Below are 23,920 nucleotides of genomic sequence, written 5' to 3'. Positions count from 1 at the left end.
CAAACACTCCAAGAGTTGTCATGACAGAAATGAGACTACATGATTACTTTATACACATGTACTTTGTTATGCTAATTATTATTATTATTATTTTAATATTGTAAATTGATGCAAAAAACATGTAACAATGAAAAATGGTCACAAGAATGAACTTTATTCTTATATTTTAATTATACATGCATCCAAATACATGAAAATAAGAGATTGTACAGCATAACACAGATGCACAAAACATTTATCACAGTGAGGAGCATTACTGCTGTTCACTCAAATCTAAATTACTTATATATATATATATATATATCTGTAGTGAGTGGCACTTTGGATGATTGGAATTAATGATAATTGTCTAATAACTGTCTGTGTATGTGAAACCACTCCAGGTAACCACAAATTATTTTGTGAGTGGGATTCAAGTTGTTTTTTGTTGAAACAGTGAAGGGTTTAGAGATACACTGTCATGGAGAGCCAGCAAACCTGAGCACCTGAGCAGTTAATGTACCACAGAGAGACAGAGAGGACAGATCAGACGACCTCCGGGTCATTTTGACAGCACAAAACACATTGAAGGCACATTCTATTATTACCATCATGAGCACATGTAAGGAGGGTTGACATTATGCTTGAGTGACTGGACGGTGATTTGAACTGAAAAGAACTGAACCACTTTGGACCAAAGTGAAGAGAAGTGGATAATATATTGACAAAAATCAAGCTGACAAACAACCTAACTGAACATATTTGCACAGTCTGAGCAATTACCTACTTACACTTTTAAATTCTGGCTCCATTAGAAGTCAATACAAGACAAGAATCAACTAGCCTACTACAGCAGTCCTACTGCAAATTATATATAATGTAAACGTTTCATAGAATTTACATAGCATGAACAGATTTACATTTAGATTACATATACTTCAAATGTAAGCTGTTGGATAAGTGTTTTAACCATAGGGGAAACAGGGCTATTATTTGTCACAAGGACTATATCTTAGTACCTTTAAGGTTTTGAGTCAAAATACCTATAACATTGTTTAGCTCTATAACATCTCATTTAAAACCCTTTTAAATAGAGGTAATATTTCTGAGTTTTCATTTTATTAGGATGAGTTGTGTTTTATATTTTCATAATTTTGTATATTATATTTAACTTTTTTTTTTTTTTTTTGCTGTTTTGCTAATTGTTTCATGTTTTATAATCAATGTAGCACTTTATTATTAAAAATGCCCCCCATGGGAAATATTAACTGAAGAAAAAACAACAAAACACTTGCTTTTATAATTTATACTATGCTCCTATAATTTCAAAATGATTAACTTATGCAGTGACTGCAGACAGTAAGCAGCAAGATGACAAACATTGATTCTCACCCTGAAATTGTACAGCAAATACAAGAAATAAAAAAGCCATAGAATTTAATGTCATTAAATTTAAAGGGGCAGTGGTAAATGCTTCAAATGAGAATAACTGCAGACCCCCAAATTCAAGTACATGTTCGTGCTTACAATAATATGTAAATTGCCAACATATCCACAAATGCAATTGTGAGGACAAGTCAGAAATATTTATTTAAGCTTTTTATTTTAGTAGTTGCAATACTTATTTTAATGAGGTTAAACTTGTTTTCTCTGTTGTTTTATTGTATGAGTTAATATACAGCATAAGTCATAATATATTTTTGATTTTGTTTTTGCAGCTATAGATATACACACATTATGATACAGGCATATGTGAAGAATTTCTATTCAAATACAACTATTATAAAACTCCTGATGCCTTTAAAAAATCTGAAAAATGTGTTAGTGACATGATACCAGAAATGTTGTCATCCTCTTTGTCATGCTGTTCATAAAATATCTACTTAAGATTTCAAGGACTGTGAATCTATTTTTGTCACAGTCAGTCTGGTTCCATTCTTTTATTTTATGTACTTTATGTTGTGTATTAATGTGTGTATAAATTGTGCCATGTTTTTAAAAATTGTAGTCTGCTGCAGCAGTTTTGTCATTGAATTTCATCTTAGGAATCAATAGTGTTGCTCGTTCTTTCTCACCTTCACTGCCAACCACAGAGCACATGCAACAATGTAAACTGCATGCTATTTTACATTTTAATTTTACCTATACAACATTAATGTCTAGACAGGCTTTGTTTTGCATTGTTAATTTGACAAATGATTGCACTTGTTTTTCCCATAGGCTTTGATCAAGAGCTCCTCCGTGCCCCTAGAGACTGTGTTATTAAATCACATTGTTCATCGAGGATTATATTGTTCCATATAGAACTAAGGCCTCCTTAATTCTCCAACAATATTACAACATCTACATATATTTATAATATCAAAAATTGTCTCATTAGATATTCTATTTTGCATCTTTGTGTCCTGAAGAGTTAATTAATATTCCAGTTTTTTTCAAGTTTCAATTTCTGAGTGTTTGCATTATAGAGGATGAGGAGTAAGTAGATGGTATACATCATCACAAAAATCTTATTTTTCATCTAGATCAACAGGGGGTTGGCACATTTTGCTCTCAGACTTTATGAATGGAAAGATTTCTTCTTGTGAAATGACAATCCACTTAGCATTTTTTGGTTTGACGCTACCTTGACATTCCAAAAATGTTCCTCAGGCTATAGCAGCAGATGATTTCCTTAAGCGTTTTCCGCATTTCCTGACTCCTGAAAGCGTAAATGAGTGGGTCGATGACAGAGTTGCACATGATGAGGATGAGGTACATGTTGAAATGAGACATGAAGCACATGCAGTAGAGGTTTCTGGGGCAGGAGATCATAAGGATGAGGTGGAGAAAGAATGGAGCCCAGCAGACGATGAAGATCCCGAGAAGAATGGTCAGTGTGACGGCCGCCTTCATGCTGGCTCTCTGGTGGATGGAGTTGTAGCCCGGCAGGGCGGCAATGCGTTTGACATGAGAACGCGCAAGCATGAACATGTGGCTGTAAAGAGAGGCCATGAGTGCTAGCATGATGAAGAACATGGAGACCAAACACACAATGACGGACGTGTTGTCAGAATAGATTATGAAGACTATTCCACAGCCAGTGCAGAAGGTCCAAATCCCCCCAATGATGAGCGCGGCCCGGCGAACCGTCATGATGTTGTGGTATCGTAGAGCGTAGAAAATCGTGACGTAGCGATCAACAGCAATAGCTAGAAGACTACACATGGACGCTACCACAGAGATGCAGATCATAGAGTCAAAAACGTTGTCCATCTGTCTGATGAAATGGTCCTCCACCACCAACTGGCGGTTAGTGAGCAAGTAGATGACTATGGTCTCCCAGGCGTTGGAGACGCTCACCAGCATGTCGGCCACGGCCAGGCTGCAGACGAAGAAATACATGGGCGAGTGTAGGTTTTTGTTTTTCACTATAGCGCAGATGACCAGGATGTTTTCCAGTAGACTGACAATGCCAAGGATGAGGAACACCTCAGTGGCAATGTTGAGCTGCTCGCATGCTTTTGGCTTGGCATGGGATGAGGTCTCGGTAACATTGAGGAGGTACGAAACAGGACTGGAATTGACATGGATGGCCCAGAGGGAAAGAGTGGTGGTCTCTGAAGTGTTCATCTTGAGGAACTGAATGGGAATGTTGTAGACTTTTCTTGGAGTCACTGTGATGGTGGGTAGGGCATCTTTAACCTGCACAAAATTAAACAAATAATGTTTAATCTAGGAAGAGCTAACTCTTAAAATTATAATTTATTTGTTGGCATTGATGGTTCCTTGAAGAACCTAAATTACATGGCTCTCTGAAAGGCTTAATTCTGATTGGTCAGGGGCTCAAGCCCCTGCCCATTTTGTCTCAGAATGTATTGTGCCCCTCTCTGATAAATGTAAATAATAACAATAATTATTATAAATATTATAATAAATAACAATACACTTATACACCATTGCCACTAACAATAATAATACAAGCATTTGGCGGAGGTGAAGTGGTAGGCGGAGTTTCCTTTGCAGCGCCTCATACGCAGCAGTTCGCCGCGAGTCTTCAAACTACACGAGCAGCAGGTAACATTAACTAAGATTAAACGTCTTTTCATTTGTAATGAAGAGAGGCTCTCTGACCCACTGCTGCTCTCCATTGAGCGAGATATTTCAATTAATTGCGAGGAAGTCATAAAAATATTTAAAAACACAACAGACAGACGGGTACTTCTTTAAATACAGGTGATTTATTTAATTATTTTTTTTTATTTTTTTTTAAGTGCCCTTTTTGGTCCTTCCACCCCTGCCCCTGAGGAGGTCTATGCACGCCACTGTTCAGTATTAATAGGTATATGGTATTATTGTTGCTAGAATGATCGTTTTTTACACTGTAGTGGATTCTAAGATAATAAACAGGTACGATTTTAAAACAGTTTCTTCTGTGTGAAAAGTGGTGAAAAGCTGCGTAATACGTGATATGACTACATTATCCCTTAATGTCCATTTTGTTTGAACTTGTTATTCTTGTTCTCTAAGCTGCTTGCTTTGAACTGTATTTCTTCACAGAAGCTTTGCATTCAATGAGGTAATCAAATATTTCAACTCAAATTAGTATTTTGTGTCTAATTATTTACTTATGTCCAGATCATGTCAGGGCCCTGATCACCCTGTCAGGGTTTAAAGTCTTTCTTTTGCTATTTTTCGCAAACAGACGACAACCTTGTCAAAATGATCCCTGTTCATACGGATACACGATAACGACTAAAAACACACATGGCTGGTCAGTAGTTGGCGATGTCACTTTATAAAGAAACCCTATACGCGCCTGTAGAATGAACAAGTAATACGCATGTCAATGTCACTTTATTTATAGAGCACAATTTAAAACAACAACTGTTGACCAATGTGCTGTACATAGAATACAAAACTAAATACAGATTGGCACACAACAAACAATAACCAGACAAAATAGGCACCGCATCATTGATTAAAAGCAATGGAAAACAAAAAATCTGCATTTTGTACCACTTGTAGCCTAGAAAGAGTAGCCTGACTAATTCCTATGTAGAGTGAGTTGCAGTAATCAAGCCTTGAATTAAAAAGGGCATGAATAGCCCTCTCAAATTTCTTAAAGGACAAAAAAGTCTTCACCTTTGCCGGTGCTCTTAGATGGAAGAAACTAGATGTGACCACAGAACTGACCTGTATATCAAAGTTAAGAGCACTATCCAAGTATACTCCCAAGTTTTTTGCACAAGGTTTTACAAATTGGGAAAGAGGACCAAAATTGATATTGAATAGCCATCTCAAAGTTCTTGAGGGACAAAAAAGTCTTCCCCATTGCAAGTGCTCTTATATGAAAGAAACTAGATTTTGATTGACCACAGAACTGACATGTTTATCAAACATAAGAGAATCCAAGTATACTCCCAAGTTTTTTACACAATCGCCCTATCGAAATAAAAAAACATGTTTGAATGGGCTGGGAGGAATATCAGTCAGACTGTATAGGTTCAGAAAGCGGGCTCAAGTCAACACTCGTCCACAGGTTTCGGTAATGCATAGTACTATACATCAAGACCACATGTGGCAAAAAAGTAATTCAGAATAAAAGTCTTATTAACTACTGATATGGTGTTAATCAAAGCAATTTTCAACTTTACAGATTCATTGTTGACTTGTGAAGCACGGCAAAGTGAACGGAGTTGCTGTGATATAAAAATATACTTTGAGCTTAACAATGTGAGTTCCTGCCCCTCCGATGAAAGCAAGGAAACCTAAGTAAGATATTAAAACACGTTTCATTTTATTTAAAACACGACACTGCAAATGACAATATATACGTTTTTCACTTTATCGAAAAGGATGAATAGCCTATAAAAACGACAATGTAACAAACAATGGTACATTCATTCATAATTCTGTTTACACTGTAAGTCATCCTTTTTCAAATAATAACAAAGCGCTTACTTATTTTGATATGCAAAACTGTTACCCAATCATAGCAGTGGGCATTTACTTTCAAGTCTTGAATGCAGCACGACTTTCAAAATGGAGTGTTAGTTAATGGAGCGCTTAGAGAGGTTTGTTTATATCCTTACATTGAAATATAATTTATAAAAGTAGTGAAGCTTACCTTAACAAACCTCACTAAAGAGCATATAGATGACAAAGAATAGGGATCCATTCAGGGTGAAAAACAAAAAGCATGCATGTGTCTAGTAACAGAAACTATTGACTAAATATGGCCTTTTAAATAACCAGACCTTTCAAAACCAGACCCAGAGGATACCTAATTACGGTTATGAATTCTTGCCTTGCACTAATTCATCATCTCTCGCTTTATTCTCTGAGATAACACTTTAAAAGGTAGAGAAAAACATGATCATGCTCCAAGGTCTTCAAGCTACTGCGCGACATGAAATCTAAGCACTAAACACATCCTCAAAAGCATATGATCATCTGTTTCGTGACGGATGGCCAGTAGGCTTTTGAAACAAGCCCATTGTTCATAAAAACAGCCCTGCAAGTAATGTATCATTGAATTTCCTGTAAAAGAGAAGATTTATTGTGCCTACTGGTGATCATCGGTCAGGTGTCTGGATGAAGGGTCTTCTATCTGAAAGTGTGCGCCAGAAGTCATCTACTATCTGCTGATAACTGTACCGCAAATGAGTCATTGCCTGGACAGACTAAAGAGCTTTAGAAAACAAGAAAGTAAGAACTACACAGTTTTACAACTTACTCAAATGACTGTAATGATGGGCTGATGGTGGGAGAGCAGAAAATAATGAGTGTTCAGGGTTGGACACAGAAATACTGAAATGATAAAATCGTTTTACAGGTCTTTGCTTCCTATTAATGACTTGTGATTTACTTTAAAGTAAAATGTTTAATTTGATATTATTACAATATCAGGAATGTCACGAATGTCACGAATGTCACGAATGTGTGTGTGTGTGTGTGTGTGTGTGTGTGTGTGTGTGTGTGTGTGTGTGTGTGTGTGTGTGTGTGTATGCTGTGTGCAGGCATGAATAATGCCTCAAATTATGTGGCTTGTTGAGGTGAGGTGAAAATAGGTACAAATCCCATAGATTTACATTGACAGATATGGGACACACATCTATGAGGAGGCATACTAATGCAACCTAAAAAGGCTTAGAACAATGCATTCAATTAAAGAATATGGTGTATAACAGTGTTATATTTTATCAGTGTTATATATAGGACTATATCCTAACTAAGGCCATCTGCAAAATGCACTGCAATGGTGACTCGCGCTCATAAACTTGGGTAAACTTGATTGAGTGTGAGACAGCAACAGTGTTTCAGTCCACCAAAAATTTCCCCCGGTACATCTTGTAACATCTTCATTGTGCAAAGTAGCTCATTTTATTTTAATAGGTGACTGCTAAACATCGAATTAAATGCATGTTCATAATGAATGTGATTATGACAAGTACCCTTCATTCATTAAGTACCCTTGCAATCAGAGGGAGAGGATGTTGATCCATGTCTGTCTTGCTGACGGTAAGTCTTTCAACAGGTTTAGTTGTTGAAAGCTAGTTATAATGCATATGCCATAATGTAATTTTAATTTATTCTAATCTGATGGACATCTGACACAATTTTAAAGTTGAGGCAGAGGTAATTAAAATGATAACTTGCTGACATTTCACAACTGTAAAATAATGTCAAATAAAATGAAATGTTTCTGTGTGAATACTTCCATTGCAAACTTTAACAATGTCACATAAAAAATAATAATAATGAAATAGAAATCCCCGCAGGTCCCAGGTGGCAAATAAAAAGAAAATCTGGGATAGATTCTAGCCTGGTGCAAACACTGTAATATCGAGATCTGACATTTCAAAGGATTTAATGCATTTTTTTCTCCCGAAATGTGCCATCATTGATAAAAGCAAAGCCCACCAACTCCCATTTATGCAAGGACCTATATACATACTGTAGATCCAAAGCTCAAATATTAATTTTAGTTTGAACCATGATTCAGTCATGATGCAGTGGCTTCCTTACTGTTATTTTCCATATTCCAGAGCTTCAGCTTCAGAACACAGCCATAGCAGTGGGCTATTTTCTTTAGTCCCTTCTCTAGTGTTATTGTTGTGTTATAGTGTGTAGTGCTTTATTTTGAACATTTAGTGCTTTGAACATTTTGTTGCAACTTCATTTCATTATGTTCAATCCACTTAAATTGGTAAAAACTATAGAGGAGTTTCTAACTTTTTGTGGTTACCATTTAGCTGAAGAGTGGAGCTTAATTGTCTATAACATGTTGGTTTTAGTTATTTTCTAACACATGAACTTAATAGGATCTATTAAGTTTGTTCAACAAAGCATGAGTGTTTAAATTAACAGTGTTGGGGGTAACGCACTACAAGTAATGCATCTGGCATAATCAGATTACTGTTTTCAAGTAACAAGTAAAGTAACAGATTACTTTTGAATTTAGAACAAAATATCTGAGTTACATTTTTTAGTAAGTAACGCAGTTGCTGTGTTTTCCCATTTATTGACTGACACTTTCCTATATGTCCCGATGCTGAGAGAAATCTGTGTAAACATGATGGTTATTGTGGTTCTAGACTAAATGTAAGCATGCATTTACTCATCTCACTTGCACAAAGACAGATTAAGTATTTCATTTGTCAAATGTAAGTACTTTACAAAAAAAAAAAAAAAAAAAATGAAGTAATGCAATTAGTTAATTTTTTTTAGAGAGTAACACAATATTGTAACGCATTACTTAAAAAAAAAAAAAAAAAAGGTAACTTTCCCCAACACTGTTCCTAAACTAATCTCGTGGAGATGTTTTCCTTAATTTAATTAATTAAGTGAATTAAACTTCAACTATTTTTGAGTGTAGAGTGTCAAATGTCTAGTCCATTTCATGTTTTTAAGAGTTCTCCAAAAGATACTGTCAAAATACATGATTAATTATGCATGTCAATGCTGCCAGATGGTGTAGATACAGCATCTTCAAGCTGGGAATAGCAGGGCCATGCTGACAAGCAAAATCTTGACCCCTTAAAAAGAAGCACTGGAGCATGCTACCATGTTATTAAATTGCATCTAGATTTAACATATCTATGTTATATTCTAGCAAAATTCATTACCTTAAAATTCATACATTTGGAAATGAATAGTTGTGTATATTAGCACAAAAATGAAAATCCACTGTAAATATCTAATTTCTCATTTCAAAGGAGTATGACATGTGATGACATCCAGTTCTCAAAGAAACGCTTTAATTTGGGGAAATCATTATCTTGGCTAGATAACACTAGAAATGTTTTTTAGAATGGTAGAAGAAACCAGTCAAATTAGAGATTCACTGAATGGAGATAAGCATAGATAGCATCTATTCCTCAGGCCACATTTATATTGTACATTTAGTTGTCAAATAAATCTTTTTCACATTCAAGATAAATGGAATTCCCTGCTTTTGTGTTTTTATTTTTTTTAACCCATTGGACAACCCTACTCCCTCTATTGTGGAAAAACAAACTCTAAACCTATGTTGGCTATGTGTAGATCAATTTGCTGATTATCAAAATGATTTATGTTTGTTCAAAAAAAATTGTTTGCTTAGATTTATCTGAAGCACTACTAAATACAGAGTGGAAAAGTGTGCCCTTGAAGAGCATTTCCCAGAAGAATGAAAAATCTCTTTAACATCTCAAATGTTTCTCCTAGACAAAAACCTCAACGTCACACACTGTGCTCATACGCATATGCTTTTAAAAAGTATAACCTAGACTGCTATAAAAGTATAACCTATAGAAATCTATTTACTATTAAAACATTAGGCTAAATAAATTAATAAATAAATAAATTCCACTTTCATAAAGATAATTGTGCAGCTTAATTTATTTATCTATGTATTTATTACATCAAATGTTTAAAAAATTCTAACAATTAGTGCAACAAGGTCTTCTAAACAAGGATGAGTCCTCTGGATTACTCACTTAATGGAAATCAATTAATAATAACAACTATTATATTTATATATAATAATAAATAATAATCAACAAGATGGACAAATATTATTGGTATGATTCATTTCTTGCTGAAATGCTGATTGTATATAAATAATGGCACCACTGTGCTGCATCAAAAAGTAGAAAGGTCCTATTTTTATATACTAACTCAACATTAGTTTGAACACAGGTGTACGCAGTTAATTGTTCATTGCACTACATGTAGGTTAAGCATTAGACTTTCATTATTAGACACACAATATTAAAACTGTAAATAAAACATGGAAATAGAAAAATGTAAAGACAACTTAAATGTTCAAATATTAAATAACTTTAAAATAGTTTTAGTATTTTTCTGCATATCGTTTGAGAACCACTGTTTTAAACATAAATAACTAAATAAAACCAAAAGTTAAAATCCATAAAAGCTAATTTGCACAGAAACTTAAAAAAGAAAAACACCACGGAAAGAAGGTGAAAGTGTAATGCAGTTATTTAAATGGGTGTGTATAAATATTTTGCCCTAAATTTTGCCTTGCATCCTGGTGAGAATTTTAAAATAGTAGAGAGTTTCGGGCTCCTCATTAGAAAGGAGTGTTTTGACAGCGAACATATATTCTATTCACTCCTGATCTCCCCCCTTTACTCTCTCTCTCTCTCTCTCTCTCTCTCTCTCTCTCTCTCTCTCTCTCTCTCTCTCTCTCTCTCTCTCTCAATTTCAAATTTCAAATGAGCTTTATAAGCATGACTGTGTATCACAATGTTGCCAAACCATTAACATATTATGTATAAATAATAAAACAAACAAACAAAACATATATGTATAGATCGTGCCATATGTAGCATTTTAAATAAATGAATATAATCCATCTTAATAAATGAATAAATAAAGGAGGTCTCTCTAGACAGTTAACTGTCTCTGACATTGTGAATGGCTAACACATATTTTGAAGTTCAATGAATGATGGAATCAATGTTTCAAATCTGTGCTGAAAAGTTTCTCTTACATTGATTTAGTACAGATGAGTAGAAAGTAGAAGCACATCTAATTCATGGAGGCGTTGGGCCTCTGGGACGCCACAGAAAGACTGCAATTGATCAGCCAGTATTGTAAAATTTCTCAATGCAATGAATGAAACTCAGAGATAGATTCCTTTTATGATCTCATGGCCTGTTCTCAAGGATGAAACATTAACCTTCTTCTAAGAAAGCTTGTAACACACATTTCTTCTGACAACGGCAGAGATCGTGCTGTCTGCAGTGCGCTGGAGGATGAGTCACTAGCTGGAGAACTCTGATACGACCTCCAAAGTAGACAAACACTGATGTTTTTCTTTAGTTTTATTTACATTTTTTATGATGTGTGGTTAAAGAAGCATCCTCTGGGCCACTTTCTTTTAGTTAGAGTCTTTTTAAGATCAGGCACTTACATGCTAATTAAAAGTTCAAATGGAGCCTAAAAGGATTGAAATAAAGCATTTATAAAACTTTTCCTGACATTTTTATATTAAGAAGTGGGCTTAATAATTGTATTGGTTATGCACTTAAGTGTACTTCAGATCTTAAAGGTGCAGAATGTGATTTTTGAGAAGCAGTTGATATTTGAAATCAACCCAAACAAACACACCCTTCCCTTCATTGCTCCGACCCCCAAAATGCACAAACAATCAATGCATAGCTGGTGCATTTATAGCTGAAGCGAAGCAACATAATGAACATACAGTACACAACAAGAGTATAATAATAATTCGTTACATTTATATAGCGCTTTTTCTGAGACCTCAAAGCGCTTTACATAGATGGGGGAATCTCCTCAACCACCACCAATGTGCAGCATCCACTTGGATGATGCGACGGCAGCCATATTGCGCCAGAACGCCCACCACACACCAGCTTACTGGTGGAGAGGAGACAGTGACTACGTTTACATGCTGCCAATAACCCGGTCACGCACGGCCATGTAAACACCGGCAAAAACCCGAATATGCTCATATCCCGGTTTTTAAAAACCCGAATATGATCCCTGGGGTACCCCTTTTCTAACCCGAATATTTGGTCATGTAAACGCGTATCGGCATATCCCCATCAGAAGGAACATTGATTTGTGTTCTGCACATGTTCTATTCGCAAGGAATCTTGGTCTTTTTAGTAGAGACGGCGCATACAGAAACCCGCGTGCAGTATTCATACTTTGCAGTCACGTGACTACCACGGATACCTGGCGGGCAACAAACGGGTATTTTCAACGTAGAGTCCTGTAGTTCCAGGTCTTTCTAGTAGCTATCAAGTCTGTTAGCGAGCTAGCTGCATAACTATGGACTAGGATTAACTCCAAGGTAGCTAAATTGTGTAAAGCAGACAAGGTTTTTTACGATAATCGAGCAGTAATAATTCCTCCGTAAATAATCTAGCTCTACTGTTGGGTCATCTCTGGTTCTCATTGAAAACCATAGATAACACAAACCTCAAAACAACCTATCACACACTTTTGTTGTTGTTAGCAAAAGACGACAGCTGTTACTGTGCGTTCACACCGCCACCGGCGAGAGCGTCAAAGTGCCCGGAAGTCATTCATTTTCAATGAATTTTGCCGAGATGAGTCCGAGCTGCGTCAATAGCAGAGGAGAAAGACCGCGAAATTTAAAATACGACTGTTATTGTGTCACAAAATGTATTTATAAGAGTTTCTCAGTCGAGAATGTAGTTGTTTGAAGCTCAAATATGTTGTTTATTTATTATAAAAAACACACTTACAACGAGAAATGTTTAATTTCACAATCTATAGCTTCGGTTAAATGCTAGTATATTAAACATATAAGTTAAAATACATTAATGACTCGTTATAACGTAGATCCTTGATTAGTTTACTGGGTTTCGTTGCTGGAGAACGACGTTCTTGCCCGCTAGCCAGTACATGTGACGTCACGTGCAAAGTATGAATACTGGAAGTAAACAAGAAGTAGAGGTAAACATGGCGAGACGCAGCACAGCACCACACTTTTGGAGCGAGGAGGAAAACGCAAACAAACGTGATCGCTATCTGCCCCGAACTATTCATTATCCGTGTGCTGCTGCTGTTGTTGTTGTCTTTGGATACAGGAAGAAGAATCGGAAATGACGCATATTGCGTCTTAAGGTTGTCCGTACGTCAAGACGCTAACTGTGCGTCGCCGTTTACATCGGGATATTGCCAATTCCATGTATACAGGAGTAACTCTCTCTACTCACGCATGTAAACGGGTTATTCCGAATGTTTCAGAAACCCAAATAGTGACCTTAACCCGACCATAACCCGAATATTGACAGCTTGTAAACGTAGTCACTGATGAAGCCAATCAGTATATGGGGATGATTAGGAGGCCATGATGGACAGGGGCCAAGGGGCAAATTTAGTATACATGCAGGAGTTTGTTGTTAGTCACCAGCACAGCTCCAGACAAACAATGACTGTCCTGTTACAAGCTACAGCATATCTTATGAAACATAGCAAAACTAATGTCACTCACATATGGAACAGAAACAACATAACCTCAGCATGCGTTTTAGGCTTTCCCGCTCCCACTAAATTATTTTAGCTTGATAACATTATCAGTTTCACCTTGAATTAACCTCAACGTACATGAATGTGTCATATGAGAAGCTATAATAACCGTTCTGTGCGTCATCGGTTTCAGATCATCATGTTATGAAAGCACAGAGATCTCCTCACATTTAATGCCTCATTCTTGTGGTGTACTGGTGCCATAAACTCTGAGCTTGTTTAAGATCAATGTTTGTTTGTTTGTTAGATGAAACCTTAGAATATTTCATAATGAATGTATTTACTTTCTGTTGTCTTTTGTTGTTGATAACCATAAGAGCAGCTTGCTTTCTAAAGAGAGCTTCAAAATCCTGGTGTGACACTTCATGATTAAAAGATGAAGGGAACACCTAGTGCTCCTCCAATCTAATAACGCTGAGACCACGTTTCTGAGTGGTTGGATAATGAACTGCTGTCTTGTTTCTTTTCACAATCCTTAACCCCTCTGGTTTTGCTGTTGAATACAGAAAGGGAAAAGCCAGACATATAGAATGGATGGATCACACAGATGATCTACAGAAAGTCTTTAGAACAAGCATGAAAAAAAATGGTAATCAAGGAACATTTCTATTCAAAAACACTTTAAGGTGTGCTCTTGAGTTTTTGATGGAAACTGCAATACATACACCTTCAAGTCGCACTTGAATTTCAAATAACATGCAACAGGAATAGACAAATAGCTGCTGTTATGCTGCTATTTCTAAGAAATGCAAGTAAAACACAGAAACATTCAAGAGACTATTTTCACTAAACTGTTTTCTGAAAACTTGATTTCAGAGTTGGGCCACAACATGACTGATGTCATGTCTGTTCTAGGTTATGGTTAATGTTCATGTTTTGTGATTTCGTCTTCCCCTCATGTGATCTTTGTGTTCCCCTCATGTGATCTTGTCATGTGGTTCCTTTGGTTCATTGTTTTGATTGCTTTCAGGTGTGTCTTGTTTAGTCATTATAGTCCATGTGTGTATAAATTCATATATGTTACAATTTAACTATTAAAAAAAATAAATTTTGGACTGTATTTTCCCAACTAAAATGACAGTGTTATATTTGAATTTGTTCCACCTGTTTTTAATAAGTGCTCTGTTTAAAAAATATTGCTATAAAAGTATACCAAAAAACATAACATTAAGTTTGCACTTATAAACATTAAGTTTGCACTTATAAAATATTAAAAACATGCAATTAGCTGAATTTCAGAGTAATCTTTGTGTAATTTCATAATTAATTAATCACTGTAATATGGTTAAAGTGTACTGCTGAATGTATTTTTTATGGAAACTTGAATGTAATTTAATTAAATATATTTGTAATTACACATTTGTAATGATGAACCTGCAATTTAGTACATTTAAAATATATTAATTTTAAATTAAACTGAATAACGCTACAATTCAGCACAAGAAAAGATTATTAAAACATAATGATTTGAAATATCATAATGAAAAAAAAAAAAGTATGTTATTACAAAGTGCACTTTTTAAAAGTATACTTAAGGCACGTCTACGTCTACATTAATCTGATTCTGGATTCATTTGAAAATAGCGATTTCATTTCAAAATACTCCCTTTCCACACTAGTTTTCTCAAAGTAGCTCATCCACACAGCTACATCCACACTGAAACATCTGAAAACGCTTAAATCGTCTTAATGCGCGTGCGTAAAATATAATAAAAGCTCACGAGATGATACCAAGAGAGCAGGCATAATAAAGTTATTGTGCTTCTGGCACAAACATTTTATTAGCAAAATATCCCACCACTCACTGTTGCATCCAGGTTGCACTCAAATCGTATGGTCTAAAAAGCAATTGTCATCATGTTTTGCTGCAGGACTAGCCTGACTATGTCAGACTTCGTACTTTCATTTCATTTCGCTTCTGTACTCAGTCTGAGACAGCGTAATAGCTTTCCGTTTTCCTCCGGCCTGAAAACAGCCGGCCAATCAACGAACAGAGGGCGGGCTGAGAGCCGTGACGACATAAACACTGATTGTACCGTGGATGCGTAGATTTACTTCACATAATCTGCAAAAGTCGCTCACAGCCATGTTCACTCCGGTATTTCGCTCGATGGTTTTGTTTTCGCATCATACATGTGTTTACAGTGGAAGTTAGATGCAACTGAGCATGCGCATAACACACGCCATAACCAAACGTTATGTGATTGGCTTATGGGTAACCAATGATTTTAAACTTCAGACAAGCGCCCCCCCGCGAGAAAGAAAACGCTTTTCTATTATGCCCTTCCAAACTCTGTCTACGAAGCAAAGCGCAGTAGCAGAGTTTGGTATTACCAGGCTACTGCAGGACAGCAATTGCTAGTCAATTTTCTGTCAACTTTGCAGGAATGTAGTATGGAATTCCAAAGCTGCCAAAATAAATAAATAAATATGCGATGTAAAAAAGAATAGAAAAAAAGCATATATAAATACGTAAATAAATATACAAAGATACAAAAAAAATGAGTATTTATACTTGTATGTCCTTATTTATGTAAAATGGCATTTTTTCACATTTATATTTTTATTTCTTTATTTAAAAATGTATTTATTTCCACTTTTATTTATGTATGCATTTATGTCTACTTTTCGTCACCTTCCTAAAATAATTGCCTAAGTCATTTTTTGACAAAGATGATTTTTGAAGAGGAGTCATCTCGGCCACCTCTGGTAAAATCGCCCACATCCTCAGTTGAACAGATCATGCAATTCTACCCCTGTAGTATAATGGCCTATGTCAAGAGTGTGACTTAGGCCGTTTTATTTTGCCTAAGTCAAAAGACAATGAGACTTAGGCAATTTTACAAGCTTTTCAAGATGGCAGCTGCATCAAGAAGAACGAAAATCTACTCAACCTCTGAAGTTAGGTTCCGTTTTTTGTGTTTTCTGAGAAAGCTGAAAAAATGACTTGTGCAATTATTTTAGGAAGGTGACAATTTATTTATTTTCACATTTATTTATTTATAGATTTCTTTGTCTGTATGGTAATGAGGGGGCATTTTACCTCAGACATAGCATGACGCGAGATGTGTTTTTCACCAACTGCGTTTGCATGAGCACCTTTTGTTTGATTGAAAACAGAATAATTACAATTGAGGATTAGCCTAGAATTAGACGTGTGATTAATCAGTATCTAAGAGCAGCATCTTTGAAATATGCATTGTATTTTAAGCATTTGAACTGTCAAATGTTGTGCATGCAAAATTAGGAAACGCAAACGTGAACTCTATTTGCAGTCGCGTTTCAAACGAATTGATCAATATGCTTGCGTTGACTTCTCTCCGCATTCTGTGTCTGCGAGTCTCATCGACAATAAACGCAAGCTCTTAGCAACCACACCCAGCGCATTTACTGTTTTACGGCCATGTACAGAATAAAGAGTTTATATGGTCAGCCGTGATATAAGATTTTGGCCATATTGCCCATCTCTAAGTCATTCATTCCTTGTGTGACTTGCAATGGCATGTCCACAAACCACAAACCTCTTGCGTTTCGTGTGGTCACACCACAAGGTGTCACTATGGCCTCAAAGCTTCAGCACTGCCACTCTGAGCTCGATTGCTATGTCTGAGGTAAAACACGCCCCCTCATTACCATACAGACAAATAAATGTATAAATGTGGAAATAAATAAATGTAGAAATAAATAAATGTTAAAATAAATAAATGTAGAAATAAATAAATGGAAATTTTATGTAAATAAATGTAGACATAAATAAATATATACATTAATAAATATATAAATAAATAAATGTGAAAAAAAATGCAATAATACATAAGGAAATAAATGTATAAATGCTCATTTATTTATCTATTTTACATTTCTTTGTATATTTATTTACATATTTATTTGTTTTTTTTTTTTTTTGTTTTGTTTTTTACATTTCTTTGTATATTTATTAATGTATTTATTTGTTTGTTTATTTTGGCAACTTTGGAATTCCATAAATGAAGGTTCTACAAAGGAAAATTTATGAAAACACTATGAAAGTAAATAGCAGGGACAACAATGCCAGTATAACCAGAGATTTGTCAATCATAGACAACATGTGTCATCGTATTCGAATACCTCCGTTTTCACACAACATGAAAACGGCTTTTTCCAATTTATCCACTGGATAACATTTTCAAAAAGCTCCGTCTTCGTTGACAAAAAAGGCGTCTCAGTGTGGACAGAAAGCCAAAACAGACAGAAAAAGGTTGTTTAATGGCATGTTCCATTATGGCAATTTAGATATCTCCTGTTCAATAATAGTAAAAATGTTTATAGTTTTTGTCATTGTTACTGTTGGCAAGTATGGAATGCCAAAGCTGCCAATATTAAAAATAAATAAATACATAAATAAATATACAAATAAATGTAAAAAATAAAAAATAAATAAATAAATATATAAATAAATATACATAGAAAAGCAAAAAAACGAATATAAATAATTATTTATACATTTATTTCCTTATTTATGTATATATTTATTTTTTTCCATATTTATTTATTTATTCTTTTATTTATTTATACATTTATTCATTTCTACATTTATTTATTTCTACATTTATTTATTTTTACATTTATTTATTTATACATTTATGTATTTCTACATTTATTTATTTCTTCATTTATTTATTCCTACATTTCTTCCTGCGTAGGGTAATGAGGAGGGCGTGGTTTACCTCAGACATAGCAATAGAGCTCAGAGTAAGCGAAGGCGAAGGGTTGAGGCCACAGTGAAACACTGTTGCGAAATACAATAAGTATAGCTCACTAACGTTGATACGGTCTGTGACTGCGAGGTATATGGTCAAAATCCTAAATCTTACTGTGTGACATGGATAGGCTACTCTTTATTCCGGACATGGCCGTAGAACATCGTTTGGTCTGGATTTGTAAAATGTCCTGGCCTAACAAACATGAAACAGGGACTCTGAAACGGAAGCGCTTGATATTTTCTATTTTTCGGTCAGAACTCACGGAAAGGAAGCAGGGCACATATAGGCTACAGTGAAGTCGACGCAAGCATATTGACCAATGCTTTTGAAACGAGACCATTGCATTTTAATGTAGCCTAATTTCCAAAAACAATACTGACAGCAACAGAAACATTTTTTTATTCTATTAAGCGGTGGTAGTCTTTAGCCCACCTCCATAAACTCATGTCCAGGGGCAACCTTATTAAATGTATGAACGTCACGTTAATCCACATCGATAAATTCAGTTAGAGGATAAGACTGTAGGGCAGTTAGCCTACCACTAAAATAACGCATAGGCCTAAATAGAAATGATCAGAAACAAATTCACAGCTGAACCGCTTCAACACGTCGAGCTGTTTTTGATTCGGTGTATTTTAAGGAATCAAACGAGTGGATTGAACTCACTCATTAAGACAGTGACTTTCTGCCACCTGGTGTCTGTTTTAGTTTCATATTAAACGTAGGCCTATCACGTCATTGATTCCATCATGTCATATTTATGTCTTCGAAATGTAAAACACTTCAGAATATTTTTATGCACTTGTAGGCTAATTGCTGTGTAAATGCATTAAGATCTCTTCTGTATTGATGGCTCTGATGAAGCTCTGGTTGGATTTTAGTGGTAGGCTAACTGCCCTACAGTCTTATCCTCTAACTGAATTTATCGATGTGGATTAACGTGACGTTCATACATTTAATAAGGTTGCCCCTGGACATGAGTTATTATAAATAAATAAATGTAAAAATAAATAAATGTATAAATAAATAAATGTAGAAATGAATAAATGTATAAATAAATAAAAGAATAAATAAATAAATATGGAAAAAAAATATATATACATAAATAAGGAAATAAATGTATAAATAATTATTTATTTTCGTTTTTTTGCTTTTCTATGTAAATTTATTTATATATTTATTTTATTTACTTATTTTTTTTACATTTATTTGTATATTTATTTATGTATTTATTTATTTTTAATATTGGCAGCTTTGGAATTCCATAGGCAAGACTTATCAAGACACATAATGCATGTGCCTTTACACAAACAGTACTTTCACAACTAAACAAATTCAGCATGGCAAAATTTGTGACAACTAGCCCCGGTCTCCTCTGTATATTGGTTTTGAAGAACAAGAAAAGATGCAATGTAACAAGTCATTGTACTGACTTATAGTTTTTGAACATTTGTTGTCAAAAGATTTTACAATAGAGAAAATTAAATGCACTAATCCAACATTTATTTACTGAAATAATGTATAAAATAATAGATGGAATATCACAAGCTACATTTGCAGCAATGTGCTATATATTTGCTATTTGGTAACAAATTGAGCATCTCAGAGACAAGGAGACAAATTCTGGCCATTTTTCTTACACAACACTAAGGGAACACAGAGTCTTTAAATGTAGTGTGGCATTTATCAGCGTTCTGATGCAGTCATATAGACTTTTGTGGGATCTGTGTTCATTCCCCATGGCTCATTAAAGCAGGGAGTGTCTGTGCCAGGCCTGTGGATTTAAACCCCACGCCAAATAAACAACTTCGGCTATGTGTGTGTTTATTGATTTTTCTATTAAATAATCTCAGAGGATCCTTTTGACCTTCAGTCAAGACTTATGTTCCTGCTGTGGTTTTGTGTCCATGCACCACTGCAGTGGGCACACACACACACACGCAGAGAGAGACGTGGCATGATCCATGCACACACACACCCACGCAGCTCTGACTCAATCACAAACACGTCCCTGCAATGCCGAGCGCTGGATGTGTCCCAAAACCTATTGATCTGCCAACTTGCATTTTAGGCATCAGAGGTGCTTTCCAAGTCAGTAAATCTCACATTCTAAAAATCTATTTATTCACTACTTATAAAGACAATACAATACAACAACAACAAAACAAAAAAACACCATAAATAGAACAGATATATACACAGAAACACACACATAGCTGAACTGACTCAGATCGCACCTATAGCCCAAAATGCTGTCTTTTAGCACTAAAAAATGACAAATGAGAGATCATTGTTGTGTCAATATCAATTGAAATATAAAAATAAAAAAAGTAAATTCAGCAGTTCAAATCAGCCCAGAATTCCCTGTGCAGCATTTTGCATGTAATTTTTGTACTGAAATATTTGGTAAAATTATGGTTCCAGCAAGTCACCTTTTTCATTCAAAGTTTTTACAGTAGAGTACTTTCATTGCCATTTTTTCATAATTTAAGGAACTATATGGCTGTTATGGCTAAGTTACATAGTACAATGTTCGTTCGTAGCATCTGTCTGTACATTTTTTTTTTTTTTTTTTTTTTTTTTTGTAAAAACAATTAGGTAATGCATTATTTTACACATCTCTTACTTCAGTACTTACTACAGTCAAAACAGTAATATACATAATCTAGCAACTAACCCTAAACACTATTCCTAACCCTAACCCTTTAGATGTTAATTAATACTACTTATTGTATATAACGCTTTAACAAGGACACCTTGTACAAAAGAAAGTGTGTATGCCTAAGCCTATATAGGCCTAGTTTAATACTGAATGATTTTAAACTGAATGTCACATCACTCATTTACTCGCAAACAGAGATTTTAGCGATAATCGATTTAACTCTTTCGTTTAAAACAATTGTTTTGTTTAACCTCATGCTTTAATCGTCAACTCTCCCAAAGCCGCTAAGACTGAGGTGAGAAGCGAGATCAGCAAGTGAATAATTAATATTTAAATGATTCTAAACGCCATGAACAATGCTACAGTTTGTACATAATGTGCATACAATTAGCCTATTGATAGGCCTAAATCGCGATTCGTTTTCTGTTTTAGTCTGTATTGATAAGGTCTTTCGTCAATTCACATGTTTTATTTGTGTATTTATCAATATCGTAAGCCTATAGTAGTCCAGTTAACGAAGAAGCAGGTCTAAGCGTGAACTCTGTGAACGTCATTGGTCATTCAGTGCGGACAATGTAGAAAAGTGAGGAGAACCAGACGAGAGTTGCATATACCAATCCTACTGTACTACTTCAGGCATATCTTTAAATGGAAGACATAGTAAGAGTAGGCTATCCTATTTCGAATTTAGCCACTGCAATAGATCCAGCGATTTACTACAAAACGATCAAATTGAGTAAGTTGCGCATCGGAACATGGTGCTTTAAGAAGCTTGCTCGCTATTTGAGATAGCTGTAATCCACAGCCACGCCGTGACTTACTGAAGCAACACCCTCAATTTTAGCAACGCTATTCCCACTTAAATCCAAAAAACAAGATGAAAACAATCCGGTTCATAAGCTTTACACAACATCACTAAACAAACAGCAGAAAATGCCGGTTTAGTTCAATTACAGCATATTTTATGTAAGCTATTACATGTTGGAGAGTTATCAATTACAACAGTAAACTACTACATTCAACATTTACAACAACATGATAGCAGGGTTCCTTCTTATGATACATGTATAGGACATAATGTTGTGCTTTCATGGTTTTCCACGTTTGAAAAGTTACAAATAGTATTTTATGTCATTAAATGACAGTAAACTATATGCGCTGTAGGGTGAATCCTGATGAATGAACATGAATTTGATTTCAGCACTAGTCGGCGGACAGCGCCGAATTAATGATCGATCTGATCATTGTCACTCATTCAATAAATGAATGGATGGATGAAATAGGCTACAGTCTGATGTAGTAAACCCGCCATGCAAAATTCACAAGATTTACAAGCTAACTAAACACATTAGGCTATTCAGCATCTACCGGTGCTCTATCCAAACGAGATGGTGACGTCTTTAGGCTTCTGACATTGTAGAAACAACGAATGAGCGAGTAAATATATTTAGCGCAGTGCAACCAAAGAACAAAAAAGATATTTGTCAGAATAATGTTGCATAAGTTTTGTTGGGACGTAGCGCAGCTTAGACACATTTAGGCTAGATAGAAATGACAAAGCTGAAGTTCAGCAATTGACTCACTTGTTTGGAGAAGGAGTTGTCTGTGCTGAATCTTATCACCACTAAGAATTTCAAAGACTGTCTGTTTATTTCAGTCCAGAGCCGTTAATTCGCGCTGGAGGAGGATGTTTGAAGATCTCCATGAAGAACGCGGCTCTGCTGCATCAGATAAATATATAGGATCGGGTAACAGCGACAGCTCCACCTCCAAAGCTTCTGAAGATCCTCTAGACACCCAAACCAGGATTCATTAAACACTGCAATGAAACTCAAATTCTGTGTTTTACATATTGTAAGACCAGAATACTTGCAACATAAAAAATAAAAACAATCAAAAAATATTATTCATTTATAGCCCAAATACAGGTCTAAACCTGTGCATATGTATAATGCAAATATACGCATTATATATATACATATATATATATATATATATATATATATATGTATATATATATATATATATATATATATATATATATATATATATATATATATGTATGTATGTAAAATAGAAAGCAGGAATAAAAGTCAATTGAGATTATTCATTTTAATTCTTGTTTAAAAATCCAGTTTTATCAGTCTATAATCAACACATTTTTCTTATACCATTTGTGACACCAAATGTAACTGCAAAAAATGATAAATAAAAATGTTGAAATAATAATAATAATCCAAACTTTTCTTTTTCTTTATTGCCAACATGTTTAATAAAAGAAGCTGAAGAAGACTGCAGGGGATACAAACAATTCAGTCTCTGAGAGATTACTGTGGAGTCAACAGAGAAAATTCATTCAAAATGGAAATTGATTTGTTTTGATAATTTAAAAGTAGACATATAGCTGGCAAAACACAAAGGTCTGACTGCAGCATTTCAGTGGGGCAACACAATAATTTGCATTATTTCTCTCTCTCTTCCTCTCTTACCTTTTTAAACTTATTTTTATCTGTAATAAAATCAATTTAAATAATAAAATAAAGCCTACTGTAGACTTTGTTGCTTAATTGCTGCAATACATGTATTTTATTCAATTTGCTGTCAAAAATACATCACCATTTTTTTTTTGTTTTTTTTATTTAGGTATCTAAAACAGCCAAATATATTATAAATTTCTCTTTACTTTCCCCAAATGAATTGGAAACAGTGATTTGTTTACCCCTGGGTGGCCGGGGCCTATCTTGCAGACTGTATTGTTCAATTCACATTTCAATTCACATTTATTTGTATCGCTTTTCACAATACATATCGTTTCAAAGCAGCTTTACAGAAAATGCATGTCCCCATTACAATTTAGAGTGATCTGTTGAGGTGACTGTGTCCAAATTATGTATTTCAGAAATGTACATACAAATCACACAGTTAGCTAATAATGTATTAATTTAAACAATTATTGAAGTAATGAATTCATGTTTGTTAACAAATGATTAGGATATAAAGAAAAAAAAATGCATTTGTGCAT

At 34.8% G+C, this 23,920-nt stretch overlaps 1 protein-coding gene across 3 annotated transcripts; it reads right to left on the bottom strand.

Annotated features, from left to right (window-relative positions):
* Positions 1-203: 203 nt before the first annotated feature.
* Positions 204-22,654, bottom strand: mc5ra (melanocortin 5a receptor). 3 transcript variants are annotated; one of them, XM_079878275.1, is made up of 2 exons: positions 6,089-6,343; positions 204-3,663 (listed from the first exon to the last, which is right to left on the bottom strand). In XM_079878275.1, exons 1-2 carry the CDS (start codon positions 6,137-6,139, stop codon positions 2,602-2,604), a joined length of 1,113 nt encoding a protein of 370 aa, XP_079734401.1. In that variant the 5' UTR covers positions 6,140-6,343; the 3' UTR covers positions 204-2,601. The 3 variants fall into 3 exon arrangements, with proteins under 3 accessions (XP_079734401.1, XP_079734402.1, XP_079734403.1); XM_079878276.1 differs by lacking the exon at positions 6,089-6,343 and adding an exon at positions 22,482-22,654 and having other exon boundaries at positions 205-3,663; XM_079878277.1 differs by lacking the exon at positions 6,089-6,343 and adding an exon at positions 17,016-17,070 and having other exon boundaries at positions 205-3,663.
* Between the last annotated feature and the right edge of the window lie 1,266 nt (positions 22,655-23,920).

Source organism: Squalius cephalus, assembly GCF_949319135.1.
Source record: "Squalius cephalus genome assembly, chromosome: 8".
In the NCBI taxonomy this organism is placed as follows: domain Eukaryota; kingdom Metazoa; phylum Chordata; class Actinopteri; order Cypriniformes; family Leuciscidae; genus Squalius; species Squalius cephalus.
Note: the sequence above shows the minus strand (reverse complement) of the source record. Positions and strands in the feature narration are given on the sequence as shown.